The 21,127-nt window shown below is 39.5% G+C and overlaps 1 protein-coding gene and 1 non-coding gene across 2 annotated transcripts in view; both read left to right on the forward strand.

The window, feature by feature from the left end:
• Positions 1-13,249, forward strand: part of LOC119628523 (uncharacterized) — a 36,583-nt gene extending 23,334 nt beyond the window's left edge. Inside the window, exons 3-7 of the mRNA XM_038011031.1 lie at positions 3,915-4,043; positions 4,824-5,006; positions 5,736-5,840; positions 6,381-6,455; positions 13,086-13,249. Of these exons, the coding sequence (XP_037866959.1) occupies positions 3,915-4,043; positions 4,824-5,006; positions 5,736-5,840; positions 6,381-6,455; positions 13,086-13,249 (656 nt within the window). The remainder of the gene's footprint in view (positions 1-3,914; positions 4,044-4,823; positions 5,007-5,735; positions 5,841-6,380; positions 6,456-13,085) is intronic.
• Positions 13,250-20,974: 7,725 nt separating this feature from the next.
• On the forward strand, positions 20,975-21,046 carry TRNAW-CCA (transfer RNA tryptophan (anticodon CCA)). Its single transcript has one exon. It is a non-coding gene; the product is annotated as a tRNA-Trp (tRNA).
• The last annotated feature ends 81 nt before the right edge of the window (positions 21,047-21,127 follow it).

Raw genomic sequence — 21,127 nt, forward strand, 5'->3', positions numbered from 1 at the left:
CGTTTAAATAAAATTGAAATCAATGAAAGATTCGTATTCATAGATGAGATGAAGTATCATGTGCATATTTATTTCAGAATAATATTTTCAATTTTATTGGAGTTTCAGTGCTTAAGAATTCACACCCAACTAACGTTAAGCAGTTGTCGGAGTCTGATCAAAACGCGATGTTGAAGGAGCTCCTGAATCCCGCGATAGTCGGTAGGTAGTAAAGTCTTACCATGAGTAGTGCTAGAGCAGACATAAAGAGTGCCCCTCGTGCGACTTTTCACCCCCAAATAATGGGTGTAGCAGCTTCCCATTCTGTGAAGTTAACCCCTTTCCATTCCCACTTCAAGGTATCAATCAAGAAAGATCCTAGCTGGGTGTACTCTTCACTTCTTCTGGTGGTAGGACCTCTTGTGAGTCCGCACGGGTAGGTACCACCGCCCGGCCTATTTCTGCCGTGAAGCAGTAATGCGTTTCGGCTTGAAGGGTGGGGCAGCCGTTGTAATCATACTGATACCTTAGAACTTATCATCTCAAGGTGGGTGGCGCATTTACGTTGTAGATGTCTATGGGCTCTAGTAACCACTTAACACCAGGTAGGCTGTGAGCTCGTCCACCCTAAGCAATAAAAAAATATCCCCCCTCCTTTTTCCCATAACTTAGATTTTATTTCGGCTTAGCTAAAATAAGTAGTTTAAGCGTGTAAATAGTTAATAGTAATCAATTAAATAATACGTCTGTTTTACAATAAAATCTGTCTGTGTGTAATAAATCAATATTTTAAATGGAAACAAAATTCTACCAAATACCCCTTCCATATCGGGCAGGCAGAGCTGTCGCGGCAGAGGAAAATTCCCCGTGGCCAATCGCACCATTAAGTATCATAACGATCTAGAAGAGAACTTCCCGATAATAATTATTAGTACTATCGTGTAGATTTAAAATGTGCCTTTCCAGTTTTAAAGTTAGAGCAGTATTTCAAACAATTTGTCTAACCCTTAACACTATGTTCTCCATGTGTTGCACCTCTAACGCTTATTGCGTTTTTACGAGCACATTGCCATTCTGCTAGCTCCTTCTTTCTTTTGACTATAAAATATATGAAAAACATAAATCCAAATCTGAAAATAGTACAGTTTTTCCTACTCAAATGTGTTTCATGTTATTACACTACCAGCGTTACTTAATATTGTAGAAAGGAAGATTTTTTTTTGATACTAAACGGACTGGTATTAATTAGAGGTTATTTATTATTATGAGCACCGAAAATGTTCATGTAAATATGTTATTTTGTTTGTACAGAACACATACAAGAATAGATTAGTTAAACGTGCAAGATGCAGTCAGCAAGATAATGTCAACAGTGTGGATGGCCACATTCAATACTGTGTCAGCATATGCTGAAGTTGAACTCTGCATTGACGAACTAAAGGACACTATGAACATAAGCAAATTACATTTCAGCATAGTAATATACGACACTGACTACGCTAGCTGGTTTATATTATATAGGTATCACTAGCGACCCACCCTCGCTTCGCTTCGGAAACTGTAATTTATTATTGATTTCTCCACTATTTAATAGATGTTATTATACACATAAACCTTCCTCTTCAATAACTCTATCTACAAAAAAAAAACCGCATCAAAATCCGTTCCGTAGTTTTAAAGATTTAAGTATACATAGGGATATAGGGACAGAGAAAGCGACTTTGTTTTATACTATGTAGTGATTATCATGTAAGTTTTCAAATTAAAATAATTAGCTTCGATTCTCATTGACAAAGACTTAAGCTTGAAACTAAACATTTGAATTCGAATTATTATATGCGTTTGAATTAAACAAAACATAAAAAAGTTTCCTCGACCTCTGAAGGTATATACTTGGTAAACGTTTCAAATTCATTGCATTAAATCAGGCATCCGAGTGAAGTTCGGAACGTGGCTAAAGCAGTTAGCTACACTGTACACTCGCACTAATCACTTGAGTGGAACACTGCGGCTGACACCGCTCTTAGTAGAATAGACTAACGAGGAATTGGAATATACAACGATTCTTAGTTGGAACTGTAATTATTCAAAATACGTAAGAAATATTTTTATATTACAAGAACATCAATTTAAATTCGAAGTACTGTCATAGGTAAATAAAAGTCTACACTAAAAAAATATCATAATGCTTAAAAATAAACTATAAATAAATATCTCCAGTATTTATTAGGTTTTTGTTTGAAGAGAGGCCCAAAACTAGGCAAATGTTCTAATTTACATGAAAATGAAATCACTAGTGCGTAGGTAGAATCATTGTTCGATTTTGGGGTTTACATTTTGAAATCTCCCGCCAACTTGCCCGGTACTCGCGCAATCAAAACTGAGCGCGACACTGGCGCTACGTGTTGCCGCAGTTTGTGCAACATAAGAAACAGGAGTCGTGAAATCTTTGAGCAGTTGGCGGTAAGTCCGTAATTCTTTAAATCTTTAAAATATCATAAAACTGAGCTATCGTACATTTATGGTCCTTCGAGCCGGATTTTACCTGTTACGAAATCAAATACCAGTGATTCAGTATAAAAAAAACATAATTATTGTAAAAACAATTCCTACAAAAACTTTTATTCGTAAGTAGGTAGTTGTGCGTTTTTGTGAAAAACATAACTTCTGTGTTTTGTGTTTTACAATAAAGAAATTTATACAGTGATTCATAATATACATCGGCGTTCAGGTATTTAGTATTATTTTCGTTACAATATTAAACTTTATTTCAAATTTGTTGCGAACTTTTTAATACATAAACATATCTGACGCCTTGCCGCCATTACTGGTAGTAAATTAAATTTCAATAAAATAACCATAAAATATTTTTATTGATAATTCTTATAGTTTGCTATTGAATTAAATCTTAGAATCTTTAATTTTGTCGGATTAAATAGTTTTTAAACATAGTATTGTCTTCGAATATTAATTAATTAATTATTAATATTGTTTTGTGTTACAATTTTACTTGGTAGAATTTCTTTTAATATTTGTTGTTTGATTATTTGTATTTTATAACATTCTACTAATTCTTAAATTGTGTTTTAAACAAGTTAATTTGTAAATTCATAAGTACCTACCTAAATAAAATTGTAAGATGGCGAAAGCAACATCTGGAAAAAAAGCAATAATTTCCGATGACGATGTCGATCAGTTGTTGCAACCACATCAGACAACCAAGGAGATGGCATTTATGCGTTTACAATCGTTATACGAGATGTCGCGAGTAGTTAGAAGTAATACTGATATGCAGCCACAATTTCGCGCCCGTTTAAGAGATATTGTCGCTTTGAGAACTGCATATGAAAGTGCTATGAGTGAAATGATTTGTGTCCAAAAACGTTATAATGCGTCGTATGTACCGTCATACGACCAAATCAAAGCATTTGATGAGATGTATTACTCTGTTTGTGATATCGCGGATAGTCTAAATTTATCAGGTAGTGATAATACTAGATGTGATTTCGGTTCCGGTAAAACTGTAAAACCTCGATTACCGAAATTAGAAATTTTCCACTTTGACGGAAAGTTAGAAAATTGGCCCACATTTAGAGACACTTTTACTAGTTTAGTACATTCTAATACTGATATAGTTGATATTGAAAAATTTTATTACTTATTGTCGGCTGTGAGTGGTCCAGCACTCACTATCGTAAAATCAATGCCGGTAACAGCAACAAATTATTCTATTGTATGGAATTCTTTAGTTACACGTTTTGAAAATAAGAGGGCGCTAGCGACTACATATTTAGATAAAGTTTTTAGTTTCAAACCATTACAATATGAGTCAGCAGACGGCCTAAATGCCTTTTTACAAACGTGTCAAGATAGCGTCAAAGCATTAAAATCATTAGACATACCAGATTTATCAAGTTTTGTTTTGTTTTATGTAGCTTTGCGTAATTTGGATTCAACTACTAGGCGCGCATTCGAAAACAAAAGTGTACCGGGTGATCTTCCGACATTTGAGGGTCTTATCGCTTTCGTGGAAAACCAGGTCCGTATCCTGGAGATGTCGGAAAGTAAATCGGTCTCAAACCAAAGCATAGACAATGCAAAACCTATATACGCAAAGGGTTACCAGAATACCAGTCGTTTTGATAAAAAGCTTAATATTTCAAATGCCAGGGTAGGTGCGCCTAGAACATCTTTGGCCTCAGCCGCAACTGCGGCTACTAAGAATCTTCAGAACGAACAAAATTCGAATGAAACTTTAAATAAAATTAAAAAATGTTATTATTGTGGCAAGCCTCATTCAATATATAGGTGCTTCGAATACAGTGATCTCACTCCTGAACAACGGCTTCAAAAAATAAAACAGTTGAAGCTATGTGAAAATTGTTTGCGTGATGATCATATATTAAAGAGTTGTCCATCTAGGGTACGTTGTACAGTTTGCAAAAATATGCACCATCACACACTTCACATCGATGCTGGCGCTGGTGCCATTTCAGGAAATAATGCCAGCTCGGTGGCTCTTACCGTTTCTACAACTTCGACAGTCTTGCTCGGAACCGCAATTATACACGTCGCAGATTGTTGGGGCATTTATCAACCCGTACGTGCTATAATTGACAGTGGTGCCATGACGGGCTACATAACTCATGACTGTGCATTAAGGTTAGGACTAGGGCGAAGAAAGTGTGATTTCGATTCCATTGGTCTAGGTGCCAAGCCTATTGCAGATCTGGGGCTAACTACCTGTACTGTAAAACCGCGTCAGTGCAACAGCCCCATATTAACTACTGATGCAGTCATAGTTACGAAAATAGCCGGAAATCTACCAACTATGTCTATCTCAGATGATGTGATCCGTAAATTTCAAAATCTTTCACTTGCTGATCCAACTTTTGGTACATCGGGTCCCATCGACATGTTATTGGCCGGTGATCTATTTCCTCAAATTTATGATGGAGAAAAGATCATGCCACAAGATAAGAACATGCCAGTGGCTTTGCATTCCATTTTCGGCTACGTCATTGCAGGTCAAGTATCGATTTCGGGTCATAGAACTGTAGACACGGAAAATCATAATATCAAAAGCAATAATACAAAATCATTTGTTGCCCTTTCTATTAACGTGGAGCATGAAACGCAGTCTTTCTCGGAGACAGAAAGCATTTGCTTCAACGAACCACAGCATCCAGATAATATATCAGTAGGGACATTGTCTGATCGCGATCATAACCGTGATAAGAAAAGTAGATGTTTCGTAAACTACCCTTTGCAACCTTTTTATAAACTTGGTGTTTTATCTGGAGCAGAAGAACGTAAATATATTGATATAGAAAAGAAGTTGGAACGCGATCTGAATTTAAAATTCATTCGTGAGTACGAAAGTCTTGGTGGACACAGGAACCACGTAGGCGCGGTACAAAACGTGGATTCGATATTTATCATCCCGAATCTTTGTATTGTGTGGCTTTCTAGTACAACAAATAAATTGAGAGACGTGTTTAACAGATCATGCAAAACAATACATGAGTGGTTTAACGGCCTCCATCGGCTTAATGACTTCCAGTCAGAGGGTCCAGTTAAACCTATAACTCTAAGCCTAAAACAAAAAACTTTAAATACTGTACTTGTCTCAACAGAAGTCATAGAAGCATATTCACTGTTGGACCTCAATAACAGATACTCTAGTTTTAGTAAGCTTGTGAGTATAATCGTGCGGTCTTACTTGTTTATCCACAACTGTCGAGTCTCTCAATCAGAACGTAGATCGCTGTTTGTGGATGACAGCAGAAAGGCTCACGACATTATTATTAAAATCGTACAAAGTAATTCATTTGTGGACGACATTATGGCCTTACAAAAAGGTCAGAGATGTTCTCAAAGCTTGCGGAAACTAATTACCTTCATGGATTCAAACTGTTTCCTCAGGGTGGGGGGTAAATTGTCTAATTCTAGTCTTTCACCTGATAGGAAACATTCTTTACTTTTATTCAAAAATTCAATTTTTACAAACATTTTAATAGATTATTGTCATAAATTTTATTTATATGTTGGTCCTCGCACTTTGCAAGGAATTACAACAAGTCAATGTCTCATGATTATTTTAGATGATGACAATTTTGTGTCGGCTACGAAACATTCAGCAGATGTTACGCGTTTTTTCGAGTCTTACTTAGAAAGCTTATCAAGAGAACTTGTAGTGCGTAATATTCGTCGGAGCCATAACCCTCCTAGAGGTGGTCGTTTCGGTAGTTTCTATGAGTCTGCAATAAAATCTGCTAAATTATATTTGAAACGGATTGTAAGAGACAAATCATTTCCATTCAAAGAGCTCCGAACGCCTTTTGCTCGGGTTGAAACAGTTCTCAATTGTAGACCGCTATGTCTACTGTTTGATGACCCAGAGGAGTTCCAAGTGCTGACGGCGGCACATGTTGTGATCGGGCGGGAATTGTTCGCTGTACCGGTATTCGATATCAGTGAGCATCGTTTTTTGTCTCGCGAGCGGTGGAAAATTTTACAACTCTTTACACAACTTTTTTGGAAATGGTGGGGCCAAGAATACCTCCACACATTTCAGCAGCGACAAAAGTGGTTCAACAACTGTCGAATTTTAGTTCTCATTAAATCACACGCACCACCACCACCTTTACAGTGGGATCTAGCGCGAGTCACTGTATTTAAGTCAGGCGTGGATGGTGTCGTGCGAGTGGTTAAAATTCGTATAAAAGATAACGAAACGACGCGTCCTGTCGTTATGCTTTGTCCGCTCCCAATAGGACATAGAGTTAGTCTTATAATATAAAAATTAGCTCATAATAAGATTACATAAAGGTAGGTCTTTGTGTGATCTCCCTTTTAGTTATAAGTCAAGTTTATTGTTTAAATACTTTAATTAAGATTTAATTACTTAAAATCATTTTTAATATAAATACAGTCCACTGTGAAACTGAATCATCAAAACATTGTTATTGGTATCGTAATGGGAAATCCGGGCGGATTTCGGTGGGGGGGAATGTTCGATTTTGGGGTTTACATTTTGAAATCTCCCGCCAACTTGCCCGGTACTCGCGCAATCAAAACTGAGCGCGACACTGGCGCTACGTGTTGCCGCAGTTTGTGCAACATAAGAAACAGGAGTCGTGAAATCTTTGAGCAGTTGGCGGTAAGTCCGTAATTCTTTAAATCTTTAAAATATCATAAAACTGAGCTATCGTACAATCATGATTAAGCATTGTTACCTTTTGTAATGAGTAAATGTTGTAAATTTGCTTTGAACACATTTTCTGATTTCTTAATTACCTTAACACAACATGTGACTTAATGAGTTTTAAGCATCCGTGGCTTAATGGGGAAGACGCCCGATTTATTCATTTGGAGTGATGTGACTTTACTGAGGTACAAAATTCTAGCAGATACCAATTTGCAAATAAATAAATAAGTAGGTACGTTTATTACTACGAGTAGTTCACAAACTTGTCCCGCATTGAAGGAGTAATGCTATCATGTAACCAAAAGTCGTCGTGGCCTAAAGGATAAGACGTCCGGTGCATTCGTATCTAGCGATGCAACGGTGTTCGAATCCCGCAGGCGGGTACCAATTTTTCTAATGAAATACGTACTTAACAAATGTTCAAGATTGACTTCCACGGTGAAAAGAATAACATCGTGTAATAAAAATCAAACCCGCAAAATTATAATTTGCGTAATGATTGGTGGTAGGTCTTGTGAGTCCGCGCAGGTAGGTACTACCACCTCGCCTATTTCTGCCGTGAAGCAGTACCTAATGCGTTTCGATTTGAAGGGTGGGGTAGCCGTTGTAACTATACTGAGACCTTAGAACTTATATCTCAAGCTGGGTGGCGCATTTACGTTCTAGATGTCTATGGGCTCCAGTAACCACTTAACACCAGGTGGGCTGTGAGCTTGTCCACCCATCTAAGCAATAAAAAATAAATAAATAAACTAACTAAATTATTGTGTTATTGATGTCATAAAGCCACATGAAAATATATTTTACTTTATTACATAAGAATTTGAATGAATATAATAATAAGTTTTAAGACTAAAAACATGTTAAGTACGTAATGCGAAAGGCAAAGAAAACACGTGTATGGCTTCTAAGTCTCAGTCGACGAATTTACGAATATCAGCGAGAATGAAAAAACACGCCTTGTAGACACAGTACCATCAGTCGTCTGTGAAGTTGGTCTTTCAAAAAGTTGTCGAACAACGCATCTGTCTGGACGTCAATGGAGCTCTCAAAGGAGCCGCGGATCTTTCAGTTGCTCAGCGGTTTCGGAAACAGACAGCGGAATAATTTCAAAGAGGTATGTATTGTAGATGTAATTTGTGGTGAGTGAGTTGCTATATATATATATATTTTTGGAAAACCGGTTTTGTTCTAACGCATACTTTGACAGAAAATTTCATACAATCTACATATGTATTAATTTTAATGTAATAGGCAGTTGTTGGATATAATTATGGCTGTGATATAAATTACACAATATTATGTATTATTGTAGTTGCTCAGATGAGCTCACGACGCATTTAGTGTTTCACGGAGACTATGGAGACTATAACGTGACTGCTGTTAGCCACCTTAAAACAAGAGTTCGAAGTCTCGGCTGTGTTGCTTAATGGGTATTACCTCTTTTAAACTGGAATGCAAGATTGCTTTGGGGTAAAAATAGGTTGTTCAGTACTTCTTGCCCGTGTGGGCTTATAATACCCTACCTAATACCTGTAAATGCGGGTAGGCGACCGCAACATGTTAATATACTTAGAGAACGCTGCTGTCCGTTCTGTGGGGCATCGCTAAGTCCCCCTTAACGACACTAGAGGAAGAGATGAGATTGCGCTATTCTCGGCCACTACACAAACATTACTTTCTGTTTCTTGACCTATTTAGATATAGGTATTTTGTCAACAACAAACAATGAAATGTTAACATAAATAAGAAAGCACCTAAAAATTTAAAACAATGTGTTACAACGTTGAGTGACAATAAAAAGTACCAAGGTACAATTGCTGTGAGGCCAGAAAATTTTAATAATAATAGTCGTTCGACCATCAAAGAGTAGAAACAATTCTACTGCTAATGCTTCACTATCTATTTGTGGTATACTCCTAACGTTTTCACATCTAAATATTTTATTAACAGTCCCTCAATCCCTATCTTCAGTAAATATTGTTACAAGAACCCCACAACGTAGCTTAGGTCTACTGCCAATAAGGAGGGCAGAATAGGGTTTTGTAAGGATGAAGTTGAAGCTCCATCGAGATTGTCAAATCTATGCGCTCAAACAATAGCTTTAAATGAAATGACCAGTGAACTCGTTCTACCAGTCTTTTTAAAAAACAGCAAAGGTCAATATATTCTCAAAAAAAATGTGCATAATAATATGTAAATCAATAAATATAATCTTTATGTAATCAGATAACATTTTGATAGAAGCACGTGTCTGATAAAGCATGTATTTGCGTAATATAATGCAGTTTTGCAGCTGACATAATGCACTTGTCAACGATATCCAATCGGTCAAAGCTACTCAATTGAGACCTTTTTGCTGAAGTGTGACGGTACTTTGGTATGATCTTTATATATATTCCAACGATGTTAAGACTTTAGTTCACAGACAGTTCGTGACGTAAGACGGACAGCAGCATTAAGGTTGAAATATTTCTAGAATATCAGAACATTGGGACGAAGTCAGTTGCAATTAGCCAATAAGTACCTACGGGTCGCAAATAGCACAATGTGGGTGTCGTAGGCAATGTGGCCAAAAAGAAAAGAATTCTCATTTGTATTTTTAAGGCTGTTACGCCTTTAAAAACAGAATATATTAGAAATTATGCACCACGCATCTTTTGCAACTCGGTAGGCTAGTTTTGGTCCAGCAATGTATTCTGGAACATCACCTGGACCGCCTGGGGAGTTTTTTTTTTACCGATGCTGATAGCCTTGACAGGCTATTTCAGCTTCTCCTTGACGTGTAGGTGAGTTCACGGGGCTCAAACCGGGAGTGACCTGGCCCTAGTAAGAGCAGTGCTTCGCAAAATCTACCACCGGATCGGAAACGTGACCCACTGAGAAGATACGGCGAGAAACTCAGTGGGCTGTGTCTATGGATTAATTTACTCGTCGAGGCCTTCGTCGCAATCGACGAGTTCGGCGAGGACGGTGACCGGTGCTTGAGGTAAGGGGTGACCTGATGGGTTTTCCAATGGAAACAGCTGACTTTTAACATCTTTGGCCACATGTCCCACATAACCCGCGCGCCTCCTACATGCAGGAACTCGGATATTCGGTTCCCGGGCGAAAAGAAAAGTTATATTACACCTCCTTTTTTTTTTTTTTTTTTTTTCCACAGGAGAAAATCGCCGGATCCCCACCTGCCGCGGTATGTGGGAGTTGAACCTCACTAAAAACTCCTGCCGCTCACAACCGGCGCCCTACCTCGGACCGGGCCGGAGCCCAGTCGGGGCTATTGAAACGGCGGGACAGAGTTGACGCAGAGCACATTACATCCATCCCACCGTCCCACGGACTCCGGACCGGTGGCCGCCAGCGACACGACCACCGGTTCCCTCGTTCAGCGGGCCGAGAGCCCGCTTTGATGGCGCCGCGTTATACCTTCCCCCAAAGCGGTCGGAGGAACGCGGTCTACCATCACCTGGCTTCCTATTGCGGGTGGGCGTGCAAAGCACGCCACCCCACGTCTGGGTCTCTCCCCGCACAAAACGGGTGGGACCTCTAGCTCTTAGGGGGCCAGGTCACGGATACGACCCCGGTCCCGACCCCCTGCTCGGCGGGTTTCTGCGTAGTGAGGAGAGCTTTCCCTCACTCGCCCCGCCGCCTCCTTCTGCGAGATGGTGCACTCGCAGAAGTCGAGCATAGCCTTCCATGACTCATCGCTGCCAAGCATCGACGCCACGACGCCAGGCAGCGACAAGTCAGGTCCTATCTTTGCGACCAGGACACGGCCCTGCGCCTCCCAAGCGGGGCAGACAGCGAGCGTATGCTCCGCCGTGTCCAGGTCGTGTCCACAATGGTGACACCTCGTCGTCGGCTCAGCCCCTATCCGGCGCAGGTACTTCCCGAAGCATCCGTGCCCGGTCAGCACCTGCACCAGACGAAAGGTGAGACGTCCTTCGCCACGATTCACCCAGTCATCAAAGACCGGGTAAACCGCCTCGACGGTCCGTAGCCCCCACGTGGGGTTGGCCAATCGCCTCGACCACGACTCGAGCACGGACCGCCGAGAATGGGCCTTCCGCGCCCGCAGCTCACTTTCGGGGACACGCGCCACGCCCCGAGCGCGAAGCTCGCTGCGCCACCGATAGTCGGCAGCGAGCGACTCCGCCTCTAGCTCCCATGGCGGCGTCCCCGCCAAAACACACGCCGCCTCGAAGGAGACGGTGCGATATCCGCGGATGACCCTGATGGCAACGGTGCGCTGCGGCCGGCGCAGGAACCGAGCCATAGTGGCCCGGTTGCGCGGCTCAGCCCACACAGGTGCACCGTACAGGGCCATCGATCGCACCACCCCCGCGTAGAGACGGCGCACAACCTGATCCGGTCCCCCAATATTCGGGAGCAGCCGGCTCAAAGAACCGGCCGTCCCCATCAATCGGGGGACCAGCTCCGCAAAGTGAGCACGAAAAGCCCACCGGCTGTCCAACACGAGGCCGAGGTACTTCAACTGCACCCCGACCCCTATCCGGACGCCTCCAACCACGATGTGGGTGTCAACGGGTGGTGCCCTCCGCGGCCCGTGAAACCACAGAGCCTCGGATTTATTGAGCGCCACGTCGAGACCCAGCCTCCTTATCCTTCCGACGACGAGGGCCACTCCCGCTGTGGCGAGACGGGCAGACTCCCTATAATCATCCCCCCGGGCCACGACCAACGTGTCGTCCGTGTAACAAATAACGCGGAGGCCCGGGAGGAGGGCGCCCCTCAGCACCCAGTCGTACCCGATATTCCACAAGAGGGGGCGGAGAACCGACCCCTGCGGAACACCACGCACGACCGGAAAGCGATGAAGAGTCCCACCGTACCCGGTACATACGACCGACCTGGCCCCCAAATAGGACCCAACCAGCCGGCGGAGGTAGAGGGGCACTCCATGCCTCTCTAGTGCCCCCCCTATCACGGTCCAGGGCAGAGTGTTAAATGCGTTGGCGATGTCAAGAGACACCGCCAGCGCCACCCCACCCCGAGAAACGGCCTCGTCCGAGAGGGACCGCACGCGAAGAATTGCATCCACGGTCGAACGGCCCTCCCGGAAGCCGTACTGCTCCGCCGACAGGTCAGGCCCTACCCCGACCAGGTGCCGAACGATGCGGGCAGCCAGAATACGTTCCAGCAATTTTCCCGCCTCGTCCAGCAGTACGATAGGACGATACCCGGCGGCTGTATCCACCGGGCGCCCCTCCTTCCTCAACAACACAAGTCTACCCGTCCGCCAGAGCGACGGAAACCGTCCCGACTCCAAGCAGCCATTATATAGCTCAAGGAGCCGGTCCCCCAGGGCACCGAGGGCCAAGGCCAATACCCGGCCGTGGACTCCGTCCGGGCCGGGGGCCGTGTCTTTCGCAGTCATCTTGACAACGGCCACCCGGAGCTCTGCCTCGGTAATACGGGGCACCTCAGCAGGAGCTTGGCCGTCGACGGTGTCAGACGGCCCGCCCATAGCGGGAGGGGCAAAACCCTCCCGCTCCTGCGGGAACAACGCCGAAACGATGTCCCCCAGCTGCTGAGGCTGGAGGCGCTCAGTCATAGAGGGGGCCCACGGGCGTATATTACACCTCCTAATACTAGTTTATGATAATGACAAACTACAAACCATTTTGTCCTGTTTTAGCGAGTCGTAGAAAATAAAAAATGTCGGTAGTTTGTAAAAATAATAATCTTCCCTGACTACTAAAACTGTTAAGCATTCGAAGCGTGCGAAATAATAAAATTAAATCGGATATGAAACCGTATAACAGTTTATGCACGCAAATTTAAATATGTAACCACCGCTCACCAGACCGGAATAAACATTATAGTATTAGATAGTTTATCGACCTGTAAAATTGACGTGTAATTTACCGCTTAGTACCATCCATAGCCCTCCGAGTATTCGATATTACAGCAAGATCCAATGATAAACTGATATTGAAATATAGGGGAAATATTAATAAACCCCCAGTGCTTTATGGAGTGTTAGGATTCCAGTTCGAATTGTGTCCGTTTATATTGCAGAGCTATTACGGCTATTAGAATTTCAGTCCCTCCAAAATATTTGTAAGTTAAGATATGCTGGGGTTATGAATAGCATTGATTTTATATTGTTTTATTTTCTTTGGTATGTAGTACTTTCTAGGACCTCTTAAATGGTAAGGCGTATTGTAAATGGCACAGGTAGGCATCCAGCCTATTTTTAGGCAAACAAAATCATAATTTGCCTATTTACTGGGGGTAGGGCGTCTTGCGTGCCCGCATGTGTAGGTACAACCACCCTGTTTATTTCTGCGTGCTATTAATGCCTTTTAGTTTGAAGGGTGGGGCAGCCGTTTTACTGAAAACTGAGACTTAAAACCCATGTCTCAAGATGAGTGGCGGCATTTAAGTTGTGATGTCTATGGGCTCTGGTGACCACTTAGCACCAGGTGGGTTGTGAGCTCGTCCATGTGACTTAGAAAAAAAAGGGACTAGTGATTTAATTCAGTTGGAAAGATGGACAGTCGTTACACAATACAAGTGAAACTAACCTCATGTCTTATTGTGGGTAATAATTTAACACAGAACCATTCCCTGACTATGGAATAAACAAAAGTGTTGTTTTAAAATCGAATTAAGTTTCGTCTGACTGCCGTTGCTGCTGTCTCCAACATTCTTAACTTAAATTCTTAAGTCCTTAAACTTATAACTCAAATCTGATAAAGCCTATTTTGAATTAAACAATATGTAAGCGAATACTTTTTACGCTCGCACAGAATATATTATTGTACATAATATAATTACAAATAACAAATTGCCTATACGCTTCGAGAATGCGTACTCCGCTATTTGCGTGGCACTGGCTAGGATTAGGAGGCATTAGTAGAATCGAATTCCGTGCTAAGCGCTCTGCAGAGTAATGCGTTACAGTATGCACCGTCGGATGGCGTTACTCTACTGGAGTGTTCACGGTATTAAACGATTTGGGAAATTATCGTTGCAGAGTTGATCATACATAAACAGCGACCTAAGGTCTGACGGATACTGAGATTATAATTAATAGCTGCCTTTGTTTTATATATTTAAAGAACCCGATTTAACTCCGTCGATATCCAAAACTTACGAAGTGCTTCCCAGAGGAAGTGTGAAAGTAGCCCCGGTAATCAACAAATTAAAGAGCGGACAATTAGCGTGGTATGGACATATTTTATGATGCGTAGAGAGAAAACGCACGTGACTAGGAGATGTATGGAAATGGTAGTGCAAGGTAGAAGGGGAAGAGGTTGGCCGAAGAAGACATGGATGGTGTGTAAGAATGACGACATGAGAGAGACAGAGGAGTGAGTGTTGAGATGATGGCTGATAGAAAAGAATGGAAGAAAAAAAATAGCTGTGCTGACCCCACCTAGTGGGATAAGGTGGAGAAAAATAAGACGAAGTGTTTCCCAATGCCTATTTATTATTATTACGCTTTTATTTATATTTTACGTCACATAAAACAGATCCTAATTTCCGTAGATATAAACGAAACAGCATTTTCGATTTATCAACACGACGATGAGATTCATTTTAATTAAAGTTTGTCGATTCGCGTTACCCGATGAATTTGTAAAACGTTTGCGAGCGAGTTCGTTGCTAATAGATGTACGTAACTTACTTTTATCGGATCTTTGGTCGTGACCGGTTTCAGCGTTCGTTTCTAATTGGAACGACTTGGGTAAGCTCGCTAATTTTATGTATACCCTTATTATTGGTTAGCAGAAATCAAGGCCTGCGTGTTTATATTCCATCAGTGAAGGGTCGGCTAGTTCTTTTGTCGTCTATTTTATGTACATATGATAACGGTCAATTCGTTCCTTGTCGTCTGGTTCGTGTCCGTCTTTTAGGAAGTCAAAAAAAGTACTGCCTGCCGCTAATCACGTCCGCCCTAGTCCCATTTCTCTCTTTATTTTTGAATTATTGTCAAGTGTATGTCTTAGTCAGTATCTAGTCGTTGTAGATCTTATGTCCTGTCAAAGAGGTTGCACGCCACGTCAATCAGCTACTCTACGATTTTATATAACACAAATCACTTATTCTGCTGTCGATGTGAAATATTCCCATATCACCGACGTTAACAAAACTTTCAACCAAATCTCAATCATTGATCTCATATCAACAACGAATTGTTTTCAAAGGTTTTACGTCTATATTATCGCCACTTCACTATCAATTATCGCGATTTATGTCTTACGTAACCGACTTAACCATTAGTATCGGCCATCTCTGTAAGCCAATATGGGGCTGATTCTTAATATTGTTTTACCTACGCAAAGATAAATTTCATATCCTGTCCCAAAATAATAAATTAAAATCTATTTAAAAAAAAAATTCAATTTGTTTAAATGTAAATGATACACCGCAACATACCTACTATATTTTTATATTTTCCAGAATTTCTCTAAATTAAACGTTTCTCTGGAAGACATCGCTTTTGGCGATAAGACTTAAGAATTTTAGCTCTTGTGAAAATTTGCTTTTCCACTGTGTTTGAATGTAAATTTTGTTTTGGAGTGCAATAAAGTGTATTCTCTCTCTAGATTTTTGAATATTTGACCTATTCTCTGATATTTCAATGGATTGTCGATAGCAGTTGGACCTTTGAAGTTTTCTCAGCAGCCGATGTCGTATGACACCTGTTGAAACCACCTAAGTTGAAACCACCTAAGTTTTTCAAACTTACTCTAGACCTAAATCATTAAACTAATAATTTATAACTCGTGATTGATGCTTATAATTAATACCATTTTAAATTTTGTCAGTTTCTCGAGTAAATTAACGAGTGAAAGACACCTTATCCAAAAAATACTGTTCATTATTTTGGATTTAAATTCTTCAGCATAAATTGAGATTTCTCTGTATAATCCGTGTGACATTGCCATTGGATACGGTTCAACCATTTCCAATTTTAAAACCGTTTGTATATGTAATTCCTAGTAACAGTTCATTAAAGTCTTCTTTAATTACAGTTACTTATGCAAGTAGCGCTTTCGGGTATGTACGGAGTTTCGAAACTATTCCTGGCACTAAATCCAGTTGCCACTACATTGCTACAGTAGTACCTAGGAGCGCAACATGCATACCCATGTATTTCAAACGGGGCGGCCTCGTTAATTTGAATCTTGTCACGGGGTACATCCCTTTCTTAGTCCTGTTTCCTCTTCAGCTTTCAACGGTGTAATAATATTGAATTGCTCCTAGTTTGGTACGGTTATTGTACGTACGTGCTATCTTTATGTGAAAATAAAGTGAAGCTGAAAAATATTTTGATTTTTAATTTATGTTTGTATTTATTTCGCTTATCCTGGTTGACCTCTATTTTCATACGCTATCGGTCGTGAGTGCATTACAAAAAAATGTGACTTTATCATCGTATTATTCAATAATATCAGTGTTGTTTAACATATTTTCGTGCAGTTTGGGTAATCTATCAAAGTTGGCTGATCTGTCCTTAATAGATAACCACAGTTCAAAGGAATCATATATTTCACTGCATTTAATTACGTCTGAATTAATAAATCTGAATTAATAAGTTATGAGAAAATATTAAATCATCTTTAAATAATACTGGTCTTATTACTGATTCGGTGGTGCTGTAGCTATCGGTCGTGCGTTCGATTCCCTGATCGGACAGACATTCGTGTGATGGACAGGCTTGTTTTCTCTTCATCTGGGTGTTTTTTTTTCTATATACGTATATATCCAAACGTATATACATAAGTACGTATGTACTTCAGTTTTTGTCATGTTCACAACACTGGGAATCCTAATTTGAAGCCGGAAGACCGTGTGTGATTTGTGCCCAATTATCTATTTATTTGTTAATACTTGTATACAGTATTTAATTATAGCCCTTATTGCTGATACTAAACAATGATTTTACATACAGTAGCAAATTGCTTTAACTTAAATCTAATACTTAAAAGTTGTTGTTGAAGCTCAGCCTCAGCCTTGGTCTGAGTACTCGGGTATTAATTTCCTTGTTGTCTTTCTTTTGTTTTTAATTTTTTATTATTATTATTAGTATTGTTAAATCTCTGTTGTTATATTAATGTAATGCATGCTGTGATTGCCTCTAATTAGAGTTGCAGTTATCAATTGCTCTATACATGTCAATGTTATTTTATGTCTTACTGTAAACCCTGTTGGTAATCCTTAAATAAATTAATAAATACATCGGGTTTCACGGTTCAGTGATCAGCGTGCCCTGTGACACATATGTCTCTCTCAGCTGCTTCCATTCTCCTCTATTGGTAGCTTTTCTGTCCCAGGTTGTATACTGTATTTAAACCTAAACAAATCTTAACTCATACTGAATGAATTGAGTTCATACTCAATTTGATGGTTTGGAAGAAATGAAAAATAACCGAATAAAACTGTTAACTATATTAGTGTTGTAAAATATAAATTTTAATCAAAATAAAATAGTTTCGAAGATAATATACCCTGTAATATAAGCGTCAAACGTATTATTACACTTAAGTTCCGATTGAATCAATTATATAGATAATAGAAATATGGGGCAACAAAATTTTTCGTTAAAGTATATAGATATGTAATTTAATAGAATAATAACATTGGAAGGAGGAATAGGATTGGCGGAGTGCTCTGAGGAATTGTTTGAGATGATCCCCTCATCTTCTTTTTATCATCGCACCTCCTGCCATCGGAGCAGAGTTCATCCATATTATCTGGAACCGCTGCGTTCATCGACAGTGTGTTTCCAGAGGTATTTTTTGCCACGTACCATCCGGCTATGGAATGAGCTCCCCTCCCGGGTTTTTCCCGAGCGCTATGACATGTCCTTCTTTAAAAAAAGCTTGTGGAGAGTATTAAGCGGTACGCAGCGGCTTGGCTCTGCCCCTAGCATTGCTGAGGTCCATGGGCGACGGTAACCACTCACCATCAAGGCCGTATGCTCGTTCGTCTGCCTATAAGAGCAATAGAAAAATAAAAATAAAAAAACACATGAAAAGAGTACTAAAAATTGTTTTCAACTACATAAAGGTTGAAGCAATCGACGATTATTTAGAAATTTAATTAATAATACTATTGGTTATCAAGAATCGTTTTAAATTATTGTCTTTGTACATGTGTCAGATATATATTTCAGCTGTCACGTATTCGAAGCAAAGAAAAGGTCGTATTTTTCGTTAGTTACAATAAGTGATAAGTCAGATAATATTTTTGATAATAACCGATATCTTAAATTCACACGATAATCAAACATGAGGTGAGCGAGTGAATGGAAAACACCCATATAATGTAAAGCATCGATGTATGTGAAATTATCAATAAACTACAAAAGAAATGTAAGGTTTGAGGGTATTTTGTATACCTACATAGATAGGGAGCCTTGGATAAACTAATGAATTTTTCCTGATTAATATTACCTCCCCATCAACGTTTAACTATGTAGCACTAAACTCACATGAGACTTTCTTAGCTGAGTAGCTAATTTCAACTAATTTCTTGAGTAGCCTAGGTATTAGTAGTGGACTGTGCGATGACGCACGAGTTAAAGGGGAAAAGGATATTATGATAAGAACATATGTTTTAATTAATACTAGCTTTTGCCCACGACTTCGTCCGCGTAGAATAGTTACTTTAGGATAACGCAAAATTTTACCCGCGACTTCACTTACGTAGAAGGTGAAAATATTTTTGTTTAATATAATGTTAAGAAGCTATTTAAGTTAGGTACCAAAATTACGCTTTTTAACCGACTTCAAAAGAGAAGGTTATCGATTCGTACACTTTTTTTATGTATGTTTTATATGTTCACCTATTTCTTGGGAATGTTTAACCGATTCTCATAATATTTTTTTCTTTTTTTTTTTGTTCGAAAGGGTAGACTTCCCGAATGGTCCTGTAGTCATCAGGATCATGATCTGATGATGGGATCCTGGAGAAATCCAGAAAAATTTACAATTTTCAAAGCCTATCTTGAAGTGGTTTCGGTATTTCTTGTTATTCTTCTTATCGTGTGCCGCCTGCACCGACCAGCCGGCGCCTTGTACGTCATTATTACACGCTTGTTCATTATTTTGCTGCGATGTTAAATACTTGTAATGAATAAAGTATTTATTTGGATACGGATTAATATCATCTTTATAAAAACGCCTTCACAAATAATGCTTTATTTTAGAACAAATTTGGGTAGCATAAAAAACATCATAGTGAGCCAACAATATATTAAAGACTTATGCTGTCGCGGACTTTTTTAGAACTTTTAAAGGAGAACAATTCTGTCATACATTATTTTAGCGAAACTTTAACCGTTTCCGCAGCGCACGCAGCGGAAGCTATGGAAGGAAAAAAAAAAACACCGATTTTGAAACATTCTTTATTAGTGCTCCGCTCGCATTGGTCTCAGCGTGATGTTATATGGCCTATAGTCTTCCTCAATAAATAGGATATTTAACATTGAAAGAATTTTTCAAATCGGATCAGTACTTCCTGAGATTAGCGCGTTCAACCAAACAAACAAACTTTTCAGCTTCATAATATTAATATAGATAATGGGATCAGGTTTTTTATTCAACGTGAAAAAACCACAGTATGGTTAAAGGTATGACGTCATTGGCTGTGTTAGGGTAATGTAATGTATTGTAATCTTTAAGAAATCCCGTTTTTACGGTAAACCTCACATTGTATTCTAGCTTGATTCATTGTACATTTTATTTGAATCATTGGAATTGAAGTATGACACTTGTGGATATGAACACGCTTGGAGGTTATATTTGAAAATTTCGTTAAAATTCTTACTTTTAAACAGCAAGGAAAACTTCACAGACAAAAAAATCAGACGTTTTTAATTATTTGTCTTTGTGGCTTAATTGTATTAATCAGTGATGACACTGTTTTAAATTCGTGATTACACAGTATTTATGTAGTACAGGAGCATATATCCACTATACTTATACAAAGTATCTAAATAATATATTATTTTTATTTCAATATCTATTTGTGAACCGAAAGATGTGTGTTGGAGATTTTAGGTGTTCAATGTGGCCTTAGAAACGAATATAGTGGTTTTCATAAAATTATTAATTACTAGAGGTCCCGCAGTAGTCGAAATTCGACTATAATTAATTGGAATTGTAAGTTTGTACACTATTATAATTGTATTTTATACTTCTATAATCACAAATCTCGCCAAGGCTACTCTATAAAAAAATATTAATAAAGACAAACAATATTTAATCTATTCTCAATTTGACCACAGACGCCAAGAACAAAAATTTGACAATAAATAGTATGCATGCGTGTGTGCGTCAAATACATGGTATGTAGTGTGTGTAATGTTTTCTTTATTGATTTACTGTATCTTTTACACATTATTTAAAAAAAATATTAGCATTGTGCACTTCTTCTCTATATACTTAATATTATAAAGAGGAAAGATTTGTTTGTTTGTTTGTTTGTTTCGAATAGGCTCCGAAACTACTGGACCGATTTGAAAAATTCTTTTTCCATTAGAAGCCGACATTGTCCCTGATGAACATAGGCTACTTTTTTTATTTTATTTTTTATTTTTATTTTTGGTTTCATGTGTGTTTTAATGTTTCCGAAGCGAAGCGAGGGCGGGTCGCTAGTTCCCTATAAGTGTGAAAAATTTCACACTTCTCCGTCCGCGCAATTTTCGTAAAAAGGGATACAAAGTTTTTGCTTCACGTATTATTATTAATTATTAAAAAAAATTGATTGTTGATACTATTTGATAAATTTGCTGATAGAGACAGCGACTCCGTGGCGCAACGGTAGCGCGTCTGACTCCAGATCAGAAGGTTGCGTGTTCAAATCACGTCGGGGTCAATTTTTTTCAGATAGTTTTTTTTTATACTACTACTATCGTTTCTAATTTCGAAATTTTCACAGCAAATATACGACGAAGTA

Source organism: Bombyx mori, chromosome 5 (genome assembly GCF_030269925.1).
Source record: "Bombyx mori chromosome 5, ASM3026992v2".
In the NCBI taxonomy this organism is placed as follows: domain Eukaryota; kingdom Metazoa; phylum Arthropoda; class Insecta; order Lepidoptera; family Bombycidae; genus Bombyx; species Bombyx mori.